The sequence below is a fragment of the Panthera tigris genome, chromosome C1, assembly GCF_018350195.1.
Source record: "Panthera tigris isolate Pti1 chromosome C1, P.tigris_Pti1_mat1.1, whole genome shotgun sequence".
Lineage (NCBI taxonomy): Eukaryota > Metazoa > Chordata > Mammalia > Carnivora > Felidae > Panthera > Panthera tigris.
The window spans coordinates 120,694,305-120,714,989 of NC_056667.1; the positions used below are offsets into that span (position 1 = coordinate 120,694,305).

The 20,685-nt window shown below is 36.6% G+C and overlaps 1 protein-coding gene and 1 non-coding gene across 2 annotated transcripts in view; both read right to left on the reverse strand.

The window, feature by feature from the left end:
- Positions 1 to 4,942: 4,942 nt before the first annotated feature.
- The window catches only part of DPP10 (dipeptidyl peptidase like 10), a 646,469-nt gene continuing 630,726 nt past the window's right edge, over positions 4,943 to 20,685 (reverse strand). Inside the window, exons 22-26 of the mRNA XM_042994282.1 lie at positions 12,334 to 12,433; positions 12,035 to 12,093; positions 11,856 to 11,928; positions 7,551 to 7,624; positions 4,943 to 5,841 (exon numbers count right to left, since the gene is read on the reverse strand). Of these exons, the coding sequence (XP_042850216.1) occupies positions 5,707 to 5,841; positions 7,551 to 7,624; positions 11,856 to 11,928; positions 12,035 to 12,093; positions 12,334 to 12,433 (441 nt within the window). The 3' untranslated portion in view covers positions 4,943 to 5,706. The remainder of the gene's footprint in view (positions 5,842 to 7,550; positions 7,625 to 11,855; positions 11,929 to 12,034; positions 12,094 to 12,333; positions 12,434 to 20,685) is intronic.
- On the reverse strand, positions 6,814 to 6,916 carry LOC122241648. Its single transcript, XR_006221887.1, has one exon. It is a non-coding gene; the product is annotated as a U6 spliceosomal RNA (small nuclear RNA).

Genomic DNA, 20,685 nt, shown 5'->3' on the forward strand with positions numbered 1-20,685 from the left:
TATCTATCTAGCCTGGGATACTGTTGTGAAAGGACACACCAGCTGGGGCAGTTGTGGTTATGTAGAAGCTAATGAAGGAGCCAGATAACAAAGGGAAGCTAGAGAAGTGGCAAAGTGGGAAGAGCCTGGGATTTGATTTCCACACTGATCTGTTCAACTGTCCCCCAGAAGCACCCAATTTTAGCTCTGTTGTGATGTGAGTATATAAAGGTTCTTGTTCTTTAAGCCAGTGTCTCTCATACTTTTACTCTGCATATAAATCACTTGAGATTTGTTACCACCAAATCTTTCTGATTTGGAGGGCCAGGATGGTGCCTGAGAGTCTGCATTTCTAAGAAACTCTCAGCTAGTACCCAAACTGCCCACATATTGGGTCACGGGTATTTAAGCCACTTTTAAGTTTGCATCGTTACTTGAAATCAGATGCATACTAAGTGGCGACCCTGAATAGTGAGGGACTTGAAAGTTTAACCCAACCTGAAGATATGCAGGATGGACCTTAAGAATTCACCAGCTAAAAAATTCATAGATAGGGTTATCACATGTGAAGGCTTTGAGGTCACCATGGTCTGTGTTCCAATCCTGGTTTATTAACAGTTTAATAACTGTGTGACCCTGTGGAAAATTGTTTAACTTCTCTGAATGTTGATTTCCTCTAAGAACAGCACTTGTCTCACATGGTTGGTTTGGGCATTCATTGAGATGATGTGACAGAGCGCCTAGATGTTGAACATACATGAATTCCTCTTCTATTGACTCTTTTGGACTTCTGTATTATTAAGCTTCACTTATGCCAAAGATTACTTAGTTAAAATGGTGCCAAGTCTGATAGAGGACATTGCGAGAATCAGCCCAGAGACTTTTCTCTTAACCAAGCTGCTGTATCACAAGCCTACAACGCTTGTATCAGACTATCTTAAACTTAATTGGAAGTCTAAAAGAAAAATAATCAAAATTGTACTTTGACAGGACTTTTTTTTAATCTGTCTGCCTTGTCTTTGATGAGAAAGGAAATTTTTTAATTTACAGACTCTTCCTCCCAAAATTGCTGGAAATTTGCCCAATGGAATGACTGTTGCTAGCAGATCTGATCAGTGGTAAAAACAAAAACATTTCTTCTAGTGATAGACAAATGGGAGGTAATGCAGTTTTCCTAAGTCATATTATAAAGAGGATTGCGGATGTCAGGTATGACTCTAAATGTTGCAGTGTGCTTTCTGGGTTTTAATATTTGAAGATTAGGTAGGGTTTTCATGTTTACAAGCCTGGGTGCTTTGATCAACATAATGTTTTTAATGCCTCTTGGAATGATTTTGGAATGTTCTTGGCATAATGTCCAAGCAAGGGATTTTACTAATGACATCTTAGATATATGGTCATTGTCTTCTGGGCAAGGGTTTCCATGGATGCGAATAATTCTTGCATATTTCCAATCAAAAACAAAATATGCTTTAATATTACATACATCCTCTTGACGTCAGTGAATCCACGTAGCTTCAAATATGGCTAGAGTGGTGCATTAGCCTATCATTACCTTTCAGTACTATTGTATCAAATCATTCTTTAAAATATCTGAAACTATATGTTTAAATACTCAGAATCCTTTCTGAGATGAAACCCCTCCTACTTGAAGAGTACTATAGAGCAGAAAGGCTTCTCAAATGTCTGGAACTAGGTTTTCAGCTATTCACTCATTAGTTATATTAGTGTGGGCACCTTACATACTCCTCTGAGAGTCCCATTTCCTTATCTGTAAAATGGGAATCATTTTACATACTTGAGGGCACACTGAGAAGTTTAATTTGATAATGAATGTAGAACACTTAGTTGATACTTGGTATTAGTAAGCATCCAGGAAATTTTAGGTAGAAACAGCTTGTTCCAGGGGTGCCTGGGTGGCTCAGTCATTTGAGCATCTAACTTCAGCTCCAGTCATGATCTCACAGTTTATGAGGTTGGGCCCCATGTCAGGCTTGCTGCTGTCAGTGCAGAGTTGGCTATGGATCCTGTCTCCCTCTCTCTCTGTCCCTGCCCCACTTTCTCTCTCTTCCCCAAAAATGAACATTAAAAAAACAGCTATTCAAACCTGAAAAGGAACCACCTCTTTATTCTCATTTTATTTGCTCATCCTGTAGTATTCACATTGCTATACTCTTGTGGGCCAAAAGGTTTCCCCCCAGAGTACAGCCTGATGCATGTGTATTTTATTTTGAGAACTGATTCTAGGAGATACAAGTGAGGGACTGAGATGAGATGAATAGGGGAAATGGGAAATAGAAAGGTATGCAGCTGAGTCCCGTGGGGCCTTGTAAGGACCATGCAGACTATCTGAGGAAAGAAAATGGGGAACATGTAGTCAACCGCTCCTGTCTTCCATTAACCGGGTTTGAGTATGGGTATGAACATCCTGATGTATATTTGTAGTGCGTAAGTGAATGAGAATGTTGGTTCCTGTAGAGAGCTGATATTATGGCAGAGAATATCCAGACAGAAAGGGAAAGAGAACGCAGCGGAGGGAAAGTTTTATTTATGCACTGCTGGGTGCTGTACGATGTGAAGGTGGTGAGAGCATTTGAGGAGAGACGAGGAGGTATTTCATACGTGATTCTTTATACAGGCCAGGCGCTCTCCATGATCTTTGAAATTTGAGAGCAATTCAATCCCAGATTCTTCTGTTTCAAAGCCCACCACTTGAGGACAATGACTTAAATAATCCCCCGTATGGTAAAGACCCATGTTCACATCACCTCTTTCTAGTTGATCTACAACTGGAATGTGCATGACACTCAAAGGTGATTCCTATGCTAAGTATCCAATCAGAAAAGACACCCTCTCAGGGTGAACTAAGACCCACGTTTTGAAGAGTATCTTCCTTTAGTTCCCAGGGAAAGTCAAACAGATCTCATGGTCTCCTTAGTGTCTAGGTGTTGAATCAGAGACCTCCATGGAGGCAATTAACATAAAAAGTAACAGAAACAACACTTTTTTCTTTTAAAAATAGTTTTGAGGGGTGCCTAGGTTGCTCAGTCGGTTAGGTGTCTGACTTGGGCTCGGGTCACGACCTCACGGCTCATGAGTTCGAGCCCCGCGTCGGGCTCTGTGCTGACCGCTCCGGGCCTGGAGCCTGCTTTCGATTCTGTGTCTCCCTCTCTCTCTCTGCCCCTCCCCCGCTCATGCTCTGTCTCTATCTCTCTCAAAAATAAATAAACATTAAAAAAATTTTAAAATATAGTTTTGAAAGGTTATGTGTGTATCTATGTGGATGATTTGATACTGCTTACCTGTTTTATTATAGAATTTTTAGTTTGTCTTGAGGTTTTTACCTTTAAGGGGCAAATCACACTTAAAAAGCCTGCTGCCGGAGTTCTAGGAAGCAGATAGAATGCACAAATACACGTGAAATAGTTGGATTGTAACCAAGGGCAAATGTATCAAGGAGAACGTTCAGTCACATGATTCTTCTAATAACTGGTGTCTATGTCGGTGAGCACTCCCTTTTCTAAAGCAGCCCAGTGATTAAAACTCAAAGAATCACGGGAGATGAAAAATGTCCACCTTCCTATTAAGCAGTATGTTTTCACTGGAGGTCCATTTAGCTTTTAAGGTGAAAGTGGGTTCCAGACAAATGTCTTTCACATTAGAAACTGTATTAAATTAATTGAAAAATAGATAAACATTGATAATAGTAATAAAACAGGAGAAATGATGAACAGTAAAAGGTAAATACTTTTAAAATGTTGCTCAAATAGACATTCAATAAAACCACATCTTTCAGACAACATAATTATTTGCATCATAAAAAACTCTAGTGGTTGAAATTTAAAATATTGATTAAAAAGCTTCTGCTGGACTTCAAATCAGCCTAAAAAGAAATTTCCATCTTAATAAAATAGGCAAAACTTTCCTTTTAAACATTAAAACTTATTTTTTTTAAAAAATGTGTTTACTATTCTTGAAAAAGACCTGAAATGGGTCTCTCAGAAAAGTGAGCCTTTCCCATTTTAAACTGAATTCAGCGGAGCAGTGAAGACACAATACCATAGCATCCAGAAGAAAAGTCGAATATCTAAAAAACAATCTCTACGTTTCCAAATACCCAGATTTTGGAGTTGATCCTTTAAACAAACAGGAGGGTTACTGAGCAGTTCTGTGACATCTTTAAGTTTCCTCCTGGTGTTCTAATGTCATGATATCCAGCCTGTCCTGAGGAATTTGAGAGAAACCACAAAAACATAGCACGCTGCCTAGAATTATCTGAACTTCTAAGCTTGATTACAGACTTTCAGACATCTGAGAAGATCCCTTAAGTCACCAAAGTGATTTTAGTCACCAAATTTAATATTCTCATGACTTAAATTTGACTTCAGACAGTCAAGTTTATTTTACACTCTCAGTTACTTACTACTGCAAGTCAATACAGCACAGGAATTAATGCATTTGTGCCTTCAACTCAAATAGCAAACACTGCTGTTTGTGAACTTTTTGGCCAATGAATAAAAAATATTTCATTTCTAATTCTCACCAGAAGGATTTAAATTAAACAGTAACAGATGAAGTGGGCAGGCACAGAATACTAATAGGAACTGGCGAATGAAATAATCCAGCTCTTTGCTTTTACAATGAAAATGAGAATTGATTCTGCATTGAGAGAGAGAAGTAAAAGGACCAAGTGTTTTAAAAAAAGCCTTCTCCACCAAAAGAGCAAAATAGCACTCAGTGGCATTGCATTGTTAACAAAATTTCTTTATCAGAAACTATAATTTAATATTTAAGTATCTAATTTACATGTGACAAGGTATCATATTCAAAAAATTAAATTGCAACTAGAAAACTAGTAACCACTAAAAACGATACCAAACACAACCCAAACATTTATAGGAAAGCAACAGCTAGAGTCTGAATTGGAAAAAATGTTTCATCATATTTGGCTCATTAAACAAAGCATCCATTACAGCCTGTAAAAGAGCATCTCTTCTAATTCATCAGAAGTTTATCCTTTGTAGCATGAATAACATGTAAAGATAGATTTATTGACTGTATATGCACACGTGTGTCTATATATTGTGAGACATACACTCGTGTGTTGTTTTAAAGATACTGTATCTACTGATAACTGGCTGAACTTTGGAAGGTGCTGAAATCCGTATTTCTACATGACCCTTGACCCATTTAATAATGTCTTTTTATAAACAGAAATTACATAAAATACTCTGTTTTTTATTAACTGAATATTTTCGTAAGCATAATAATAGACAATGAAGGAATTGCACTTGTAAAGATACAGTAAGGTGTTAGATTGCAGCTCAGCCATCAAAGATCAGGGGTGTGGTACTGATAAGTAAGTGTGCATCCTATGCAAAGATGATGGTGGCCACTGAAATTAAAATGAGAGCAACTAGTTACAGAACAAAGAGGGGGATAACAGAAGAAAACATGCACTACTCCTACTTTAATGCAAAACTAATTTCTCCCAGGAAACCAACCCTTAGACCTTCCTTACACAAAGAAACAGGTTCTGCACCCTTAGCAACACAGTAGACTTGGACATCTGGTTTCAAATTCTAGTTCATTGTCTCTGAGTGTGCTGTTCCAGTGTCACCTCCTTAAGCTGCCCTTGGAATTCTGGAGCATGTACAATATTACAGTCTCTTGGTTAGGTTCCATTGAGCCTCAATATCCCCTTCAGTTCTATATAAATAGGGTCCGTTATTCATCTTCTTCTGGTTCCTGTGGTAACACGGGTATTTCTTCCTTTAAACAATCACTGAAGAATCTGAGGATTGTGCTGTAGAGATGATACTTGCTCTTCTCAGATATGTTATGACCTTCATCTGGGTAGATCTAAGATATTGAGGGAGGAAGAGATTTAAAGTTACCAAATAGATACTGTCCCTCAGAGTTCATTCCTTTAGCCCAATGGCAAGGGAACTTTGGAAAGTAATATCTGACCAAAATCTAACCTAATTTAACTCTTGAGTTCTTTGTGCCCAACTTTTCTTTTTGTAATTATGATCCCATGGTAATAATTGAGATAAAATACAATTTTCTATGTATTTAAATCAAAATTCATTGGTCAAAAAAAGTAGAGCTCTCTGTCTTCGTGTTGGCTAAGAACACTAACATTCCCCTCAGCTTGACTAAATTTTAAAGTTTCTTCCCAACTATAGGGCCCTGACCTTTCTTTTCTTAAGAGCATTCACTCTAGAAAACTCGCAATTTTGTAAATTCTCTGTCCCTTTGTATGTAAATCTTCTTCAGTAGTGCCACTTTTACAATTTAGGAAATGTCCTTCTCAAGGACCTAAAAGCCATTTCTCCTAAATGTAAATATTGAAGGGGATAAACCCTCCTCCAAGTTGTAAAACTACCTTTTGTCATAAACAAAGTTTACTTTTCCTTTTGGTAAGGTGAATTACCACACACAGATGACCTATGATTCCCTCCACCTGAGTTATTAAATACTCTCCAGCCCTCTATTTCAAAAGATTTAATTTCTCTCCCCTTTTGCAATAGTCTTAAATAAAGTCTTCCTTGTCTGTTTAATCTTGTCCGGTACAAATTTTATCTTGACAATGACCCCTCCAATATAAAAGACATTAGTAATTTTTCTAAAATTACAAATATAAATATTTGTCAATTCCTGGGTGTACAGTTTTTATTTTTTTTTTATTTTTTAAACTTTTTATTACTTTTAACATGACATCACTTATTTTTTACTTTTTTAATATTTTCAAGTTTTTATTTTAATTCCAGTTGACTTACAGTATTATGTTGGTTTCAGATGCACAGCACAGTAATTCACCAGTTTCATACAAAAAATATAGAACGCTTCATGAATTTGCATGCCATCTTTGTGCAGGGGCCCTACCAATCTTCTCTGTATTGTTCCAGTTTCAGTATATGTGCTGCTGAAGCAAGTATCTAAGTATAACTTTTTTAGATGGTGCCTCACTGCTGTGACGAAAGCCTCCTACTCCTTCGTATTGTGGCATGACCTACCATCTATCTCTACATCTCCATGGGTCATCATCCTAACCCTGGTACGTGCGTTGTAGAAATGTTGAACTACTTTTGGTTCTCTAAAATGCTGAAAAATGAAAATCACTTCTTTTCCCCCTTCTGTGACTCCTCCCTCAGATGGAAAGTTCCTTAAAGGTGTAAGATCTGTCGTATTGATCCATCTAGCCTAGTGATCGCTATAAAGTAAGTCTTGGATACCATTTACTATATGTGGTTGCGCACGTAATAAAGGATGATAAAGGGACTAGAAGGGAAATAGAACATTAAGCCTTTAAGACAATTCGTTATTCATGATAGATATAAAAGTCTGAGAGGAAAAAGATGCTTTTGGAAGTTTATTCAATTTAGTTATCAAGTATGAGCTGATCTGCCTTCTCAGCATGGTAATGGGAAAACAGCCCACAATCTTTGATACGTAAAAATCACAGTTAAAAATAATAGCATGGGAGACAGAGTAGTACAGAAGCTGTGTTCTGTATCCCATAACTAAAAACTAAGGTAGGAAAACAGTCTTGTGAAAAAGTGGCTTACCTGCATAGTATAATTCACTCCAGCTTTTATTAGATGTTTGATTAATTCTGCTGAATGCTGGAAATGGACTTTTGCTGTAAGAAATTAAATTATATTATTCAATGCAAATACATTTGTTAGGATCAGAATGTTTTAAATCATTTTTAAAAAAGATTATGTTACCTCACATACATTGCACATCAACTCAAAAGCCAGTAAGATACGATGCTGATAAAACTTTGAGGTTTATGAAAAAAAAATACTAAACATTACAAAAAAATAGATTGACACAGGAGCTACTACTGAGGCTGTACTTATTGTAAAGGATGGTATTTAAATTTACTTTATCATCTGTTTATTTCTAATTGTTCAAATATGTTATATCATTACAACTATTTAACACACTGAATATCTACCTGTATGGTAATATAGCAAACCATCTTTCCGTTCCTCTCTGAGGATTACTGGGGCCCAGTCTCTGTCAGATCCTGACATTTTGTTTTATTTTAAATTGGAAAAAATTATTCCATGTTAAGAAATTAGACTCTACATCTCATTATTGAAGGACTCAGTATTTAATGGGGATCATACAGGTTTCTCCTGTTTCCTTCTGTCTTCCCTCTCTGCCTGAACCTGAGGTCCAAAACTCTGAAATACACGGCACAGTAGCTTGGGGCTGTGTAAATTGCCCTAACTAGCTCTGAAGACAGATGGATCACTCAAACCTCTTTGTACAGCACTTTGCTCAGATGCTGCCTGGCTATTTATTCCTATACTTTGTGCATCTTTAAATTTCTTTAAATAACTTTTAAGCTAACCTTTAGGTGTCTTTATCAAACTAGGTTGGACTTAAATAGTTTAATCTTCTTCATTGCTCTAATTCTATGATGCTGCTTAATCCTACTACATAGTAGACAATAAAAGATTCCAAAAGATCATTTAAATCTTTTTAAAATCTACCCAAGATCTTTTTCAACTTCTTCCTTTTGTACTTAGAGTATTACCATATTACTTCTTTTTTTTTTTAATATTACATTTATTGTCAAATTGGTTTCCATACAACACCCAGTGCTCATCCCAACAGGTGCCCTCCTCAATACCCATGACCCACCCTCCCTTCCCCCATCAACCCTCAGTTTTTAAGAGTCTCTTATGGTTTGGCTCCCTCCCTAACTTTTTTTTTCCTTCCCCTTCCCCATGGTCTTCTGTTAAGACCATGTTACTACTTTTTTTTTTTAATTTTTTTTAATGTTTATTTACTTTTGAAGGAGAGAGAGACAAAGTGTGAGTGGGGGAGGGGCAGAGAGAGAAGGAGACACATAATCCCAAGCAGGCTCCAGGCTCCAAGCTGTCAGCACAGAGCCTGATGAGGGGCTCGAACTCATGAACGGCGAGATCATGACCTGAGCCGAAGTCGGTCGCTCAACCGACTGAGCCACCCAGGCGCCCCATCATGTTACTTCTAAGTAAGTTTGAAAATCGCCCTGTAAATGTAACAGTTATGAGAAATGCTGATGGGGGGGGGGGGAACACAATGATTAAGGTAAAACGATCCCTAACAGAGCTCAGTTGTTTATTATCGAAAAAAAAGTTTGAAAAGGACTCTGTCATTTCACTGTATGGATTCAGCTGAGAAGATAAATGTACAAATATATCTTATAGTTAGATTTTATTTGTTTAGTTTCTGGTGTGAATCCTGTTGGAATTTATCACTAGCCCCCATCCTAAAACAGGAGTATTAAAGGTCTGATTGTCTTTGTGAACTAATTTGTTGATAGTTTTTGGGGGTAATATTAATAATAGTACTATTACAATGCCATTGAGCACCTATAATCCACCGGGCCCTTATGAGGTGTATGTATGTGGTGGGTGTATAAGAGTGTGTGTGTGTGTGTGTGTGTGTGTGTGTGTGTGTGTGTGTGTGCGCGCGCGCGCGCGCATGCACGCACAGGTGCTTTTCCTCTGAAGTGGCCAGTGCTGAACCTCTGCTAGCATGTTATCAGTGGGGTGAAAACCCAGATCCATGACTGAGTCAGACAGGAAGAACATGATTTTAATAGCTGCAACACATTGACAGAGACATTTGGATAGCACTAATACATTCTAGGGTAATGACCAGATGTAAAATAATTTAACACCCAAGAGAACTTATTCTCACAACTGACGCTTCAGAGCACAATGAAAAGGAGCCTTCATGACAGATTCAAACCCCCTTTCTATGAATTAGTAGTTGTGTGATATTTGGCAGGTTATATACATTCCATAATATTTACTTCCCCAATCAGTTAAGAGTAATAATACCTGTTATGCAATGTGTTTGTGAAAAAAGGATAGTGTAATCTTAAAAGCTTTTGGCATATTTTCTGACATATACTCAACACTTGATTTCTATTTTTTGTTGCCACTATTAATATACATGTAAGATCTTAACACCTTAGAACAAGATTCTAATGTCTCAAAATGTTTATCCTCTTTTTCCTATATTTAACCCAACACAGGTATGAGGTCATCTAAGTATTTTTTAAAATTTTATAATTTTTGGAGATTTTCAGAAAAGTTGAAAAGACCATACAGAGAGTCCATGTATGTCCCTTACCCAAATCCCCCTATTGTTAACATCTCACATTATTATGGCCCATTTGTTACAATTAAGAAACATTTAGATATCATGACTCCTTAACCTCTTCTGATCTATGAGAAATCGTCAGACTTGTTTTTGATGACCTTGACAATTCTGAGGAGTACAGGTCAAATGTTTGGCAGAATATACCTCATTTGGGTTTGTCTAATGTTTTTCTCCTGGGTAGACTGAGGTAATGGGTTTTTGGGACAAGACCATAGAGAATGCCTTTCTCATGAAGTGATGTCAAAGGTGCATACCATCAATGTTACTTGATCACCTGGCTGAGATGTTAACCTTGATCACCTGGCTGAGATGTTATTTATTGAGTTTCTCTATTGTAAAGTCACTCTTTTCCCCCTTTTCCGTACAGTACTCTTTAGAAGCAAATCACTAAGTATAACCCATTCTTAAGGGGTAAGGGAGGAGAGTTAAGCTTTGCTTCCTTGAGGGAGTGTACCTACATAAATTATTTGGAATTATACCTAAGGGTGATTTGTTTCTTCTCGTCCATTTACCTGTTTATTCAAATATACACACACTGTGTAAATTTATGTAGTGAATAATACATTATACGTGGTGTGTGTATTTGAAGTATACACTACATATACACACTATATACACATACGTTATATGCTGTAGACTGTGTGTGTATTTATATACATATACATGTGTATATATAAACACGTGTGTGTGTGTGTATATATATATGCATACACACACACACACATACATACATCAGTATTGATCTACACTCTAATCATGTCCTGGCATACTTTAAGTTAAGGTAAACAGCTTATATAGCCTTTGCTATAAGACCTTTTTAGGGATATTGTCTGTAAATTAGGGTAAAACTACAGAGTCGGGGCAGGGTAGACCAACAAAATCAAGTTCAGGTGTTAGGAAATACTGATTCAAGGCTTTGACTCTGCTCATGAGCCACACAGCCTTTGTTAAATCAGTTTCCTCCTTGAAATTGATTTTTCTCATCTGTGAATGGAGCTATAAATACTCAGACTTCTGTTGTAAAGTATCACATAAAATAATAAATATATATATAAATTCTTTGAACCCTAAACACTTCAAAGAGAATATAAAATTATATTTATTACTAGTAATATCAATCACATCCATATCCAGTGTTTAAAGTGATGAAAAAAGGAGAAGTAATATAAAAGGGCTCTTTAGAAAGTTTTTTGTGTTAACTTTAAATGAGTGATCTCATCAGAATTTTATCTCAGTGCTGGCATCTTTTTGCTATCCTGTTGTTTTCTCGGCTAGTTTCCATTTGAAGTGTGCTGAGTAACGCCACAGTGGCAGTCACCAGCCATATGTGGTTATTAAACTTTTAATTAATTAGAATTAAACAATTTAAAATTCAGTTCCTGATCATATTAAACACATTTCAAGTGTTCAAGAGCCATATGTGGCTGGTGGCTGTAGTGTTCCACAGCACAAGTACAGAACATTCCCATCATCCCAGAAAGTTTTATTGGATGGTGTTGTCATTGAGACTCACAACTTCCTTTCCTCTTGGTCTTGACTTCCTTCTTCCTACTCCCTATCACAAATTGACTTCTTTGTGCCGCTATCCTCTGCTATCACCTTCAGAAAGTTTACAGGGTCCTTTGTAAGTAAGTTCATAGATGTACCCCTTTGTTCAAGGTCAGACCCCATCAAGCAGTAGCAGCAAATACGATACTTACTGTCAGCAGTCCCGTGAATTATTAATATATTTTCTTCTTTTAAGCCATGAATATTATGGAGGACACTGGATGCCTATAAGGAAAGCACAAATATCTCTATATAGATCTACTTATATTTGTAATTTGACTGAATTTTTAGAACAAGTATACTCTTTCTAGATTATTTTAAATTTTGTTACCTGGTATGTGCTTTCTTCCCTAGATGGCATACCAAGATATCTTTCAGAGAATGCTGAGGCTGTGACCCAAGAAAACAGAAATTTTAGAATTTAAAAATCATTTGACTAGCTTATTTCATTATTTGATTTCTACATTTCACATGCTCCAGTAAAATTGATTGAATCAGTGAGGTGATAAACAGCTGAAAACATCTCTGATAGCACACAATAAGTGAGGTCAACTGAGCTCTTCTGCATTGGGATTTTCTTTTTTTTTTTTACAAATCAATACATTAGGTCAATTTGTAGGAAGTACTCACCATACAACTTCAAGTCTGTGATGGGTGCAATCACTGATCCACATTTAAAAAGCTTTTCATCTGATTTTAAGATCATTGATGCAATATAGCCACCATACCCCTGGCAAAATTAAAAAATAACAACAATAATAATAATAATGCATGTGGTGTGTGTGTGTGTGTGTGCACGCGCATCAATTATCCCTGTAGATAATTTTAGCTTTTGATCACTATTTGGTAATATGCATAACAGAATGTCTTCTGATGTCGCAGACTTGAGGAAAGAATACACTAAGATACACTTTGTCCAGCTGAAAAATTGGAAAATAATTTAAATTTTTAACAAGCTATTTTAATAACTTTAGGGAAAATATAAAATTAATTATATATCACCAGTGTCCAATGTTTGCTCTCTCATCTCATGTAGTATATTTGGGAACAACTCCAAATCATTCAAAGCTAGGGAAATATAGCCCTTATTAACTCACACATCATTTTCAGCAAATTACATATGTATATTTAGTGAAATATTTAAAAATGATGGTTATGTAGAAATAGGAAATAAGAATTAAATATTTATAATCTATTTTCACAAATACAGATTCTGCTTTCAGTCCCACACAATTCACTATTTGAATGAAATGAGATTGATAAATAATATTACTAGTTACATGAGTTGGATTATTTTTCAAATTTAATTTTTAAATGTCCTCCTGCAAAGCTTTTGAACTAATTTAAATTCTTTTTTTATTTTTTTATTAAAAAAATTTTTTAACGTTTATTTATTTTTGAGACAGAGAGAGACAGAGCATGAACGGGGGAGGGTCAGAGAGAGGGACACACAGAATCTGAAACAGGCTCCAGGCTCTGAGCTGTCAGCACAGAACCCGACGCAGGGCTCGAACTTACGGACCGCGAGATCATGACCTGAGCCGAGGTTGGCCGCTTAACCGACTGAGCCACTCAGACACCCTGAATTGATTTAAATTCTTAAAAAAAAATCAAGATGTCCAGTTTTCTTTTCTAGTCCATGATTTGTCCAGGAAAATTCCAGAAGAGATTTTAACAATTTAATAGATTTGGGCTAAGGGAATGACCTACTGAGTTATATATTCATTTTATAAATTAATTTTTAGCTGTACTCTGAGCAGTGTTCTTCATCTTGCTAGATATCAGAGTATCCTGGGAGATACAAAAACAATGAATACCCAGGCCTTAGCCTCAGAAATTCTGATGTAATTCGTTCATGATGAGGTCTACTTTAAAGATTACCAGATGATATTAGTGTTGTCCTATGCAATAGTAATCTGTCTTCACTAAATTCTTGAGATGCGAAATACAGAATCTCATTTATGCTTATTTGGACTATTATTTAAAAATTGGGATGATTGACATCAAAGTCCTAAATGCAGTCAGAGATTACCGAAGTATCTGAGAGAACAAAGAGTAGCAGAATATGCCACCCCAAAATACGCCACTTTGCCTATTGATTATTTTGAGCTGCAGGCACTTGGAGAATAAGAAATGACAGGAAAAGCCTTTCTCTGAACTCCCGCTATCTGCCTAAAGACAGATCCTCCAGAAAGAACTCAATTGTCATAGATCCCCTTCCTGGGAGTGTCATCAACTAAGGAAGATTGACTCTTGTCACTAGAAGTCCACAACACACCTGGAGAGATTGTCACAAAGTATCACATTTCCTATCTGTTTTTCTAAGGGCCCATTCATCTTTGCTAATAATCAGTCTCCTAAAAGGCCTATATCCCACTCCCCTTTCTCTATTAAGATGGTATGTAAGCCTGAATTCTAAACTCACCTGAGAGAGTTACTCACTTTACCTGGGTATGTCCCATGTATTACATGCGTGACGTGTGTACATGTCAATAAACTTCTGTTGTTTTTCTCTTGTGGATCTGTCTTTTATTACAGGGGTCTCAGACAAGAGTTCAGAAGGGTAGAGGGAAAATGATTTTTCATCCTTTGCACATGTCCATTTTGTCCTAGATTAGTTGGCTAGTACCCAGAAGCTTGAGCAAAGCTTCTCCAACAATTGGGAACTAAGGGATGTAAAATTATCCTTTATAGACGTAAGCCATCACAGAGTGCCTTTACTCATTCTTTTTGTAAGATATAAAAATATCCTTAGGTCAGCAAAATTCAGAAGTAGTAGGCTTAAGAGTGTTAACACATATAAAGAAAGAAGTGGAAAGGAAGAACAGTTTCCCTCAATCCTCTGAATTCATTGCTGATGCCTTGTAATAAAAGATTATCAAGAGGAAAAACAATTGCGGGGGTGCCTGTGTGGCTCAGTTGAATGTCCAACTTTTGATTTCGGCTCAGGTCATGATCTCGGCTCAGGTCATGGTCTCACAGTCGTGGAATTGAACTGGGCATATTGCTTGGGATTCTCTCTCTCTCTTCTTCTGCCTCTTGTGTGCCCTCTTTCCCTCTCTCTTTCTCTCAAAAAAAAAAAAAAGGAAAAAAAGAGAAAAAATGTTTATTAACATGCATACCTCATGTACACATGGGAAATACCCAGTGAAACTGAATAACTCCTTAAAAATGGCCCAAGCCACCACCTTAAATACCATTGTTAGCCAAAGACAAAAGAAAGATGTTGAGCGTGGGGTGCCTGGGTGGCTCAGTCAGTTAAGCACAGGACTTTTGATTTTGGCTCAGGTCATGATCTCATGGTTCGGTTCCTGAGATTGAGCCCCACATCAGGGTCTGGACTGATAGCACCGAGCTTGCCTGGCATTCTCTCTTTGTTCCTCTCCCTCCCTCCCTCCCTCTCCCTCTCCCTCTCCCTCTCCCTCCCCCTCTCCCTCTCCCTCTCCCTCCCTCCCTCCCTCTCCCTCCCTCTCCCTCTCTCCCTCCCTCTCTCCCTCCCTCTCCCTCCCTCCCTCCCTCTCTCTCCCTCCCTCCCTCCTCTCTCTCTCTCTTTCTCTCTCTTTCTCTCTCTTTCTCTCTCTTTCTCTCTCTTTCTCTCTCTTTCTCTCTCTCTCTCTCTCTCTCTCTCTCTCTCTCTCTCTCTCTCTCTCATCTCCCCCCCCCCCACACTCATACACATTTTCTCACTCTCTTTTAAAATAAACATTAAAAAAGAAAAAGAAAGATAGATGTTGGAGGGAGCTGTTATGGGAGGTTACCAGGAAAAGAACTATAAACAAGGATAAGATTGGTTAGGCAGATTTAAGTCTGATTTGCAGTCAGTGCCTTCCGTTAATAAGGGTTTCTTTATGATTTAGAGTCAATCTTTTCATCCTGGTTCAGGGAGGGAGACACAAACGGAGATTTCCTTTATACATGTAAATGTCTCTTACAAAAGAGTAACTTCTGTTTCCAAAGCTTCTCCTGTGTCTGCTGTTTTTTAAAAGAATCAGCTCAAAATAATCCTTATGCCAAAGAGGCATTTTCTGGGATGGCATATTCTCCCCTTCAGAAATATGCAGGGATGGGATGAGTTCTGCAAAGCAAGTAAGTAAGTAACTATTATAGAGCAAAAGTGTAGAAAACCCCTAAAAGTTCTGTCCTTAAAGGGAGCTTTTCCAGCATATTGTTCCTTGTTCTTGATCAGGGAGGTAAGACCAAGATGTTGCAACCCAAGAGGTTTCAAGTATGTCCCATGGGGCAACACTGTTTCCACAGTGAAAAATGTATCTCAGTTGATACACACCTCTGTTGATAACTTTTCTGGTTCCAGTTCCACAATGGAATTACAGCAGACTTTCAATTGATAATAATTTGGTTGTTTATATAACCTGACTACTTTGAGAGAATGGGTGAATATTCCAATCCACAGAACGGCTATACATCACAATTTACTAATATAAATAAATTGATATTATGCTTTTTGTTTGTTTTTTACTCCCATTTCACATAAATCTCAGTCTGATTCTCTCCAGGAATTAAACAGAATGGTGTCTTCCAGAGAAGGGGCAGATTCCAGAACAATGCCTTTCAATTCGAAAGTTCATTCAAATCACTTGGAGATCTTGTTAAAATGCCTATTCTAATTCAGTAGATTCCAGGGGATGCCTAGGCTGTTGCTCCACATTTTCAATAACAAGTTCTTACAATATAATAATATAATGAATATCCCTGCCCAAACATCTCCCTAGCTTCAATCAGCATTCCCTACACCAGTGGAGATTTAAACATATATATCAATGTTCTCGAAAACAGTTCAATCTGTGGAGAATGGGCTGTAGGGTTTTCCGTGTGATTCTAAAGTGAAACCAGGGCTGTAAATCATTGTTGCTGCCCAAAGAGTTACATTTTACCACTTTTTACATGAAAATTTGAGATTAATGAAGCTAAATACTCTTTAAGACTTAATGATAGTGAAAGCTGTTAAATAAAATTCTCTCTATAGCATTCAAAAACCTAACCCCAAAATACTGCTTTAATTTAATTTATTTCAACAAAATAACTTCTATTTTTAAAAGAAAAATAAACACTGGGAGGCGTTAGAATAAATTAAATTTTAATTGCTCACCTTCCTCTCTGCCATTTTATATTTATTCACTGAATGCAAGAATAGATCATGAAAGGGTTCTGAAAAAATACATTCTGGAATAGGGTGGAAATCAGATATAAGTTCTAGCTGGATACAGTATTATAACTTTAATTATCAGAAGATAATTATCAGGAAGATGCCAGAAAATGTGGGTCATCATATTGATTTAATCAAATAGGGGGTGTTTTTTATTTGCTATAGATCAAAAGTAGTTAATACTTAGGCTGTTCTGTTCAGTTGTGCTGTCTGTCATTTCATTGGTTTCTCAGTGATCGTATTTTTCCATTCGTTGTTATGTCCTTTCCATTTGCAAAGCATTTTAGCATTAGAATCTATCTTTTATAAGTTGTTGTCCGGTGAATTTAAAGTATGGAAATGTTTCCTGAGATTTTTTTTATCTTAAAAAAGATATACCCATAGTAGAAGAAACTGAATCTAATAGGTAGATGGACTTAGAGGAGCAGGCAGTAGAGTCTGTAATACCATTTTACTGAGCTAAAATTTTCATGTGCCTTGTGTTTTAAGGTAATCATTGAGTTTTTTGAGTATTCCCGAGAGAGTTCATGAATGGTCAAAAAGATATACTGATAGAATTAAAAAAAAAGATATTTCCTGGGGCGCCTGGATGGCTCAGTCAGTTAAGCATCTGACTTCAGCCCAGGTCATGATCTCAGGACTCTTGGGTTTGACCCCTGCATCAAGCTCTGGGCTGATAGCTCAGAGCCTGGAGCCTGCTTAGGATTCGGTGTGTGTGTGTGTGTGTGTGTGTGTGTGTGTGTGTGTGTGTGTGTGTGTCTCTCTCTCTCTCTCTTTCTCTCGCTCTCTGCCCCTCCCCCACATGTGCTTGCTCCTTGCTCTCTCAAAAATAAAGAATAAAAAAATTAACAACAAAAAAGATATTTCCTATCCTCAGATTCGTGATTCTTTGTAAACCACATATCACTTATAGTACACAATGAATTAATTTGAAATAAAAATACTGCATGTTAGGAGTAACAGTTTATTGCAGTTTTATTTTGCATTAAATCTTAATTTGTTTAATGTGATCACAAATTTTATCACAATTCTTACAATTCTGCCTTGATTGTTTCCTTCATATTCTATATATTAAAAGCTTCAACCTTTTAGAAGTGACTCCATGTTAGTAACAAGACCTATCCCAATGGAGAATATTTTATAGTTTTAAATAATTACCTCCCTAAGTAAAGTTTTAACAAGTTTCCATATTCCTATGTTTATACTTTTCTTTTTCTTTCTTTATATATATATTTTTTTCGTTCCTAGATATCTGTGTTTCTTGCGTCCTCAAATTTCCCTGACTTAGATCAAACATGATTTCCTAGTGAAATCTTTCCTGTCTTATGAATGAAAATTGCTACCTTATCTTTATCTTGGGCCACCTATCTGCCTCTCTGCTTTATTTTTCTGAATTGTCCTATCATTAACTGACATTTCATATATTGTACTAAGTAAGTTGTCTTTTATTTATCTTTACTCACCGAACTAGAAATTCAAGAAAACTTGTTTGTTTTTGTGACTGCTGTATGTCCAGCACATTCAGACATACTAGGCACATAGTACACACTTGATAAACGTTTATGGAATGAATTAATTTTATTCCCCATTGATGTAGCCTGGTAATCATAGCAATATCCATTCTATGTATCATGTTTATAGGTTTTGAATTTTGCCATCCATTTTCAATTCATTTAGTTAGTCTTTTCCTTTTTTTTTTTTAACATATAAGCGAGAAATTTTTTTCTAGAAGTTTTCTTACCATTAACATTTAGATATGATTTCTTGATAGAATGAACATTAAAATTATGACACATTATGTAAGGTTAGGTTAGGTTCTGGGGATAGCCACCTGTTGGCACTGGTGGGAAAAACCTGAGGGACTAATGCAAAGGGATTTTATGACTCAAATGAAAGGAAGACTGCTGAAAGTTAATAAGCTAGACATTCAACTCAATAATTTAAGAACAAAATAGATTTAAAAAGTAGAAGAAAGAAAATAATGATGGTAAGGGCAGAAATTAGGGAAATCAAAAACAAAGATGAGAACAGCTAAGCCAAAATACAGTTCATTAAAAAAGGAGGTGGGATGGGGGATGGAAGGGAGTCAAGCAGGGAGAAAAGAGCAAATAAGAGAGACTGTGCATGAAACCTAAGACAAGCAAAGGCAGAAAGGCACTAATAAACCAAACTGGGAGTCAAATGAGACCTTATCACCACAGTGAAATGATTAAATGTATAGTAAGACAATATATACTATGCTTTAAAAATAGTCTTTAAACATATATGAAATGGAAACAATTATTTTAAAAGTACTAAAACTGACTTCGGAAGAAATGGAAAAATCTTGATAGTCTTGATTAAATCAATGTAAATATTAATTAAAAATTTCCAACAGAGAAAGAAACAGCCCCAGATACATTTACAATCTAATTCCAGAAAACCAAGATGATTAGTCCCCAGCCAATTTTATGAGTTTAGGATTGTTTTATTTGATATGGAAACAAAACAAGTACATTCCAAGAAAAAAAAATTACAAGACTTAGGAGTCTTGAAGCTAACAATGTTCCTTTGTATGCTCAGAAAGGCACCTTCTAAATTATAATTCAGTCACAGATAAGCATATTTGGTTAATTGGAAATGGAACATTTTTTTTCCATTTAAAATCTAATTATATTTCTTTGTTTATATCCTATGTCAGTCTTTCATATATTTAGACTGTCAATTACCCTGAGGTTCATCAGCCCCCTAATAAAATGATAAATATGGGATTTTGAACTTCTAAATCTGAGGCCTAGAGCTTTATTTCTTCCTGTTTATAGACTAGCACTCAGCTTTCTAGTTAATATGAAGGACTTTCTAAGGTCTGTGCCAAGACGTCATTTTGGTTTTGTCACTTTTCATTCCTTTATATGAGCCTTAATTATAGTCAATTATTTTATTTCATGTTCTTTGAACATTTACATGAGAGCCTTTTCCTTGTCCTCTACTTGCTGAATGACTTTCACTATCCAATTTATGTTCGACTTTTTCTATAAGGCATTTTACAACCTTTTGAATCTAAATTTCCATAATAATGAATGTGTGTGTAGCTTATTTGATCTTTTATACTTATGTATGTGTATAGTAAGTAGAGCCTTGAAATACATAAGAACTAAGTCCTTTGTAAATTATTACATATCTCAGGACCATTAAAGAGTAAAATGTTGTCAATTTTATGCGCTGTGTATGTGGTAACAAACACCTAATATAGTATTACCAACTTAACCACTTTTAGGTGCACAGTTCAGTAGTGTGTAGTGTATTGTGTCTTGTCTAGTGTCTGTATTGTGAAACAAATCTCTACAACTTTTTCATTTTCCAAATCTGAGATCCCATTACCTATTAAGCAACAAACTTTATTTTTCCCCCTCCACCTAGCCCTTGGTAATCATCATTCCACTCTCTGTCTTCATGAAATTGACTACTCTAGATATTTTATGTAAGTGGGACCACGCAGTATTTGTCACTCTATGACTGGTTCACTTCACTGAGCACAGTGTCCTCAAGGTTCATCCATGCTCTCGCATGTGATAAGTCTTCACTGTGTGCACTTGTTAATTTGTTGAGAGTTTCCATGTCTTTGGAATGATCACTTTCTTAGACATTTCCATTATTTTGCTAATATCTTTCTTAGTAATGATGGGGGGGGGTCGCCTGGGTGACTCAGTTCGTTAAGCACCCAACTTTGGCTGAGGTAATGAATTCACGGGTTCTTGCTTTTCCAGCCCCGCATTGACCTCTGTGCTGACAGCATGGAGTGTGGAGCCTGATTCAGATTCTGTGTCACCCTCGCTCTC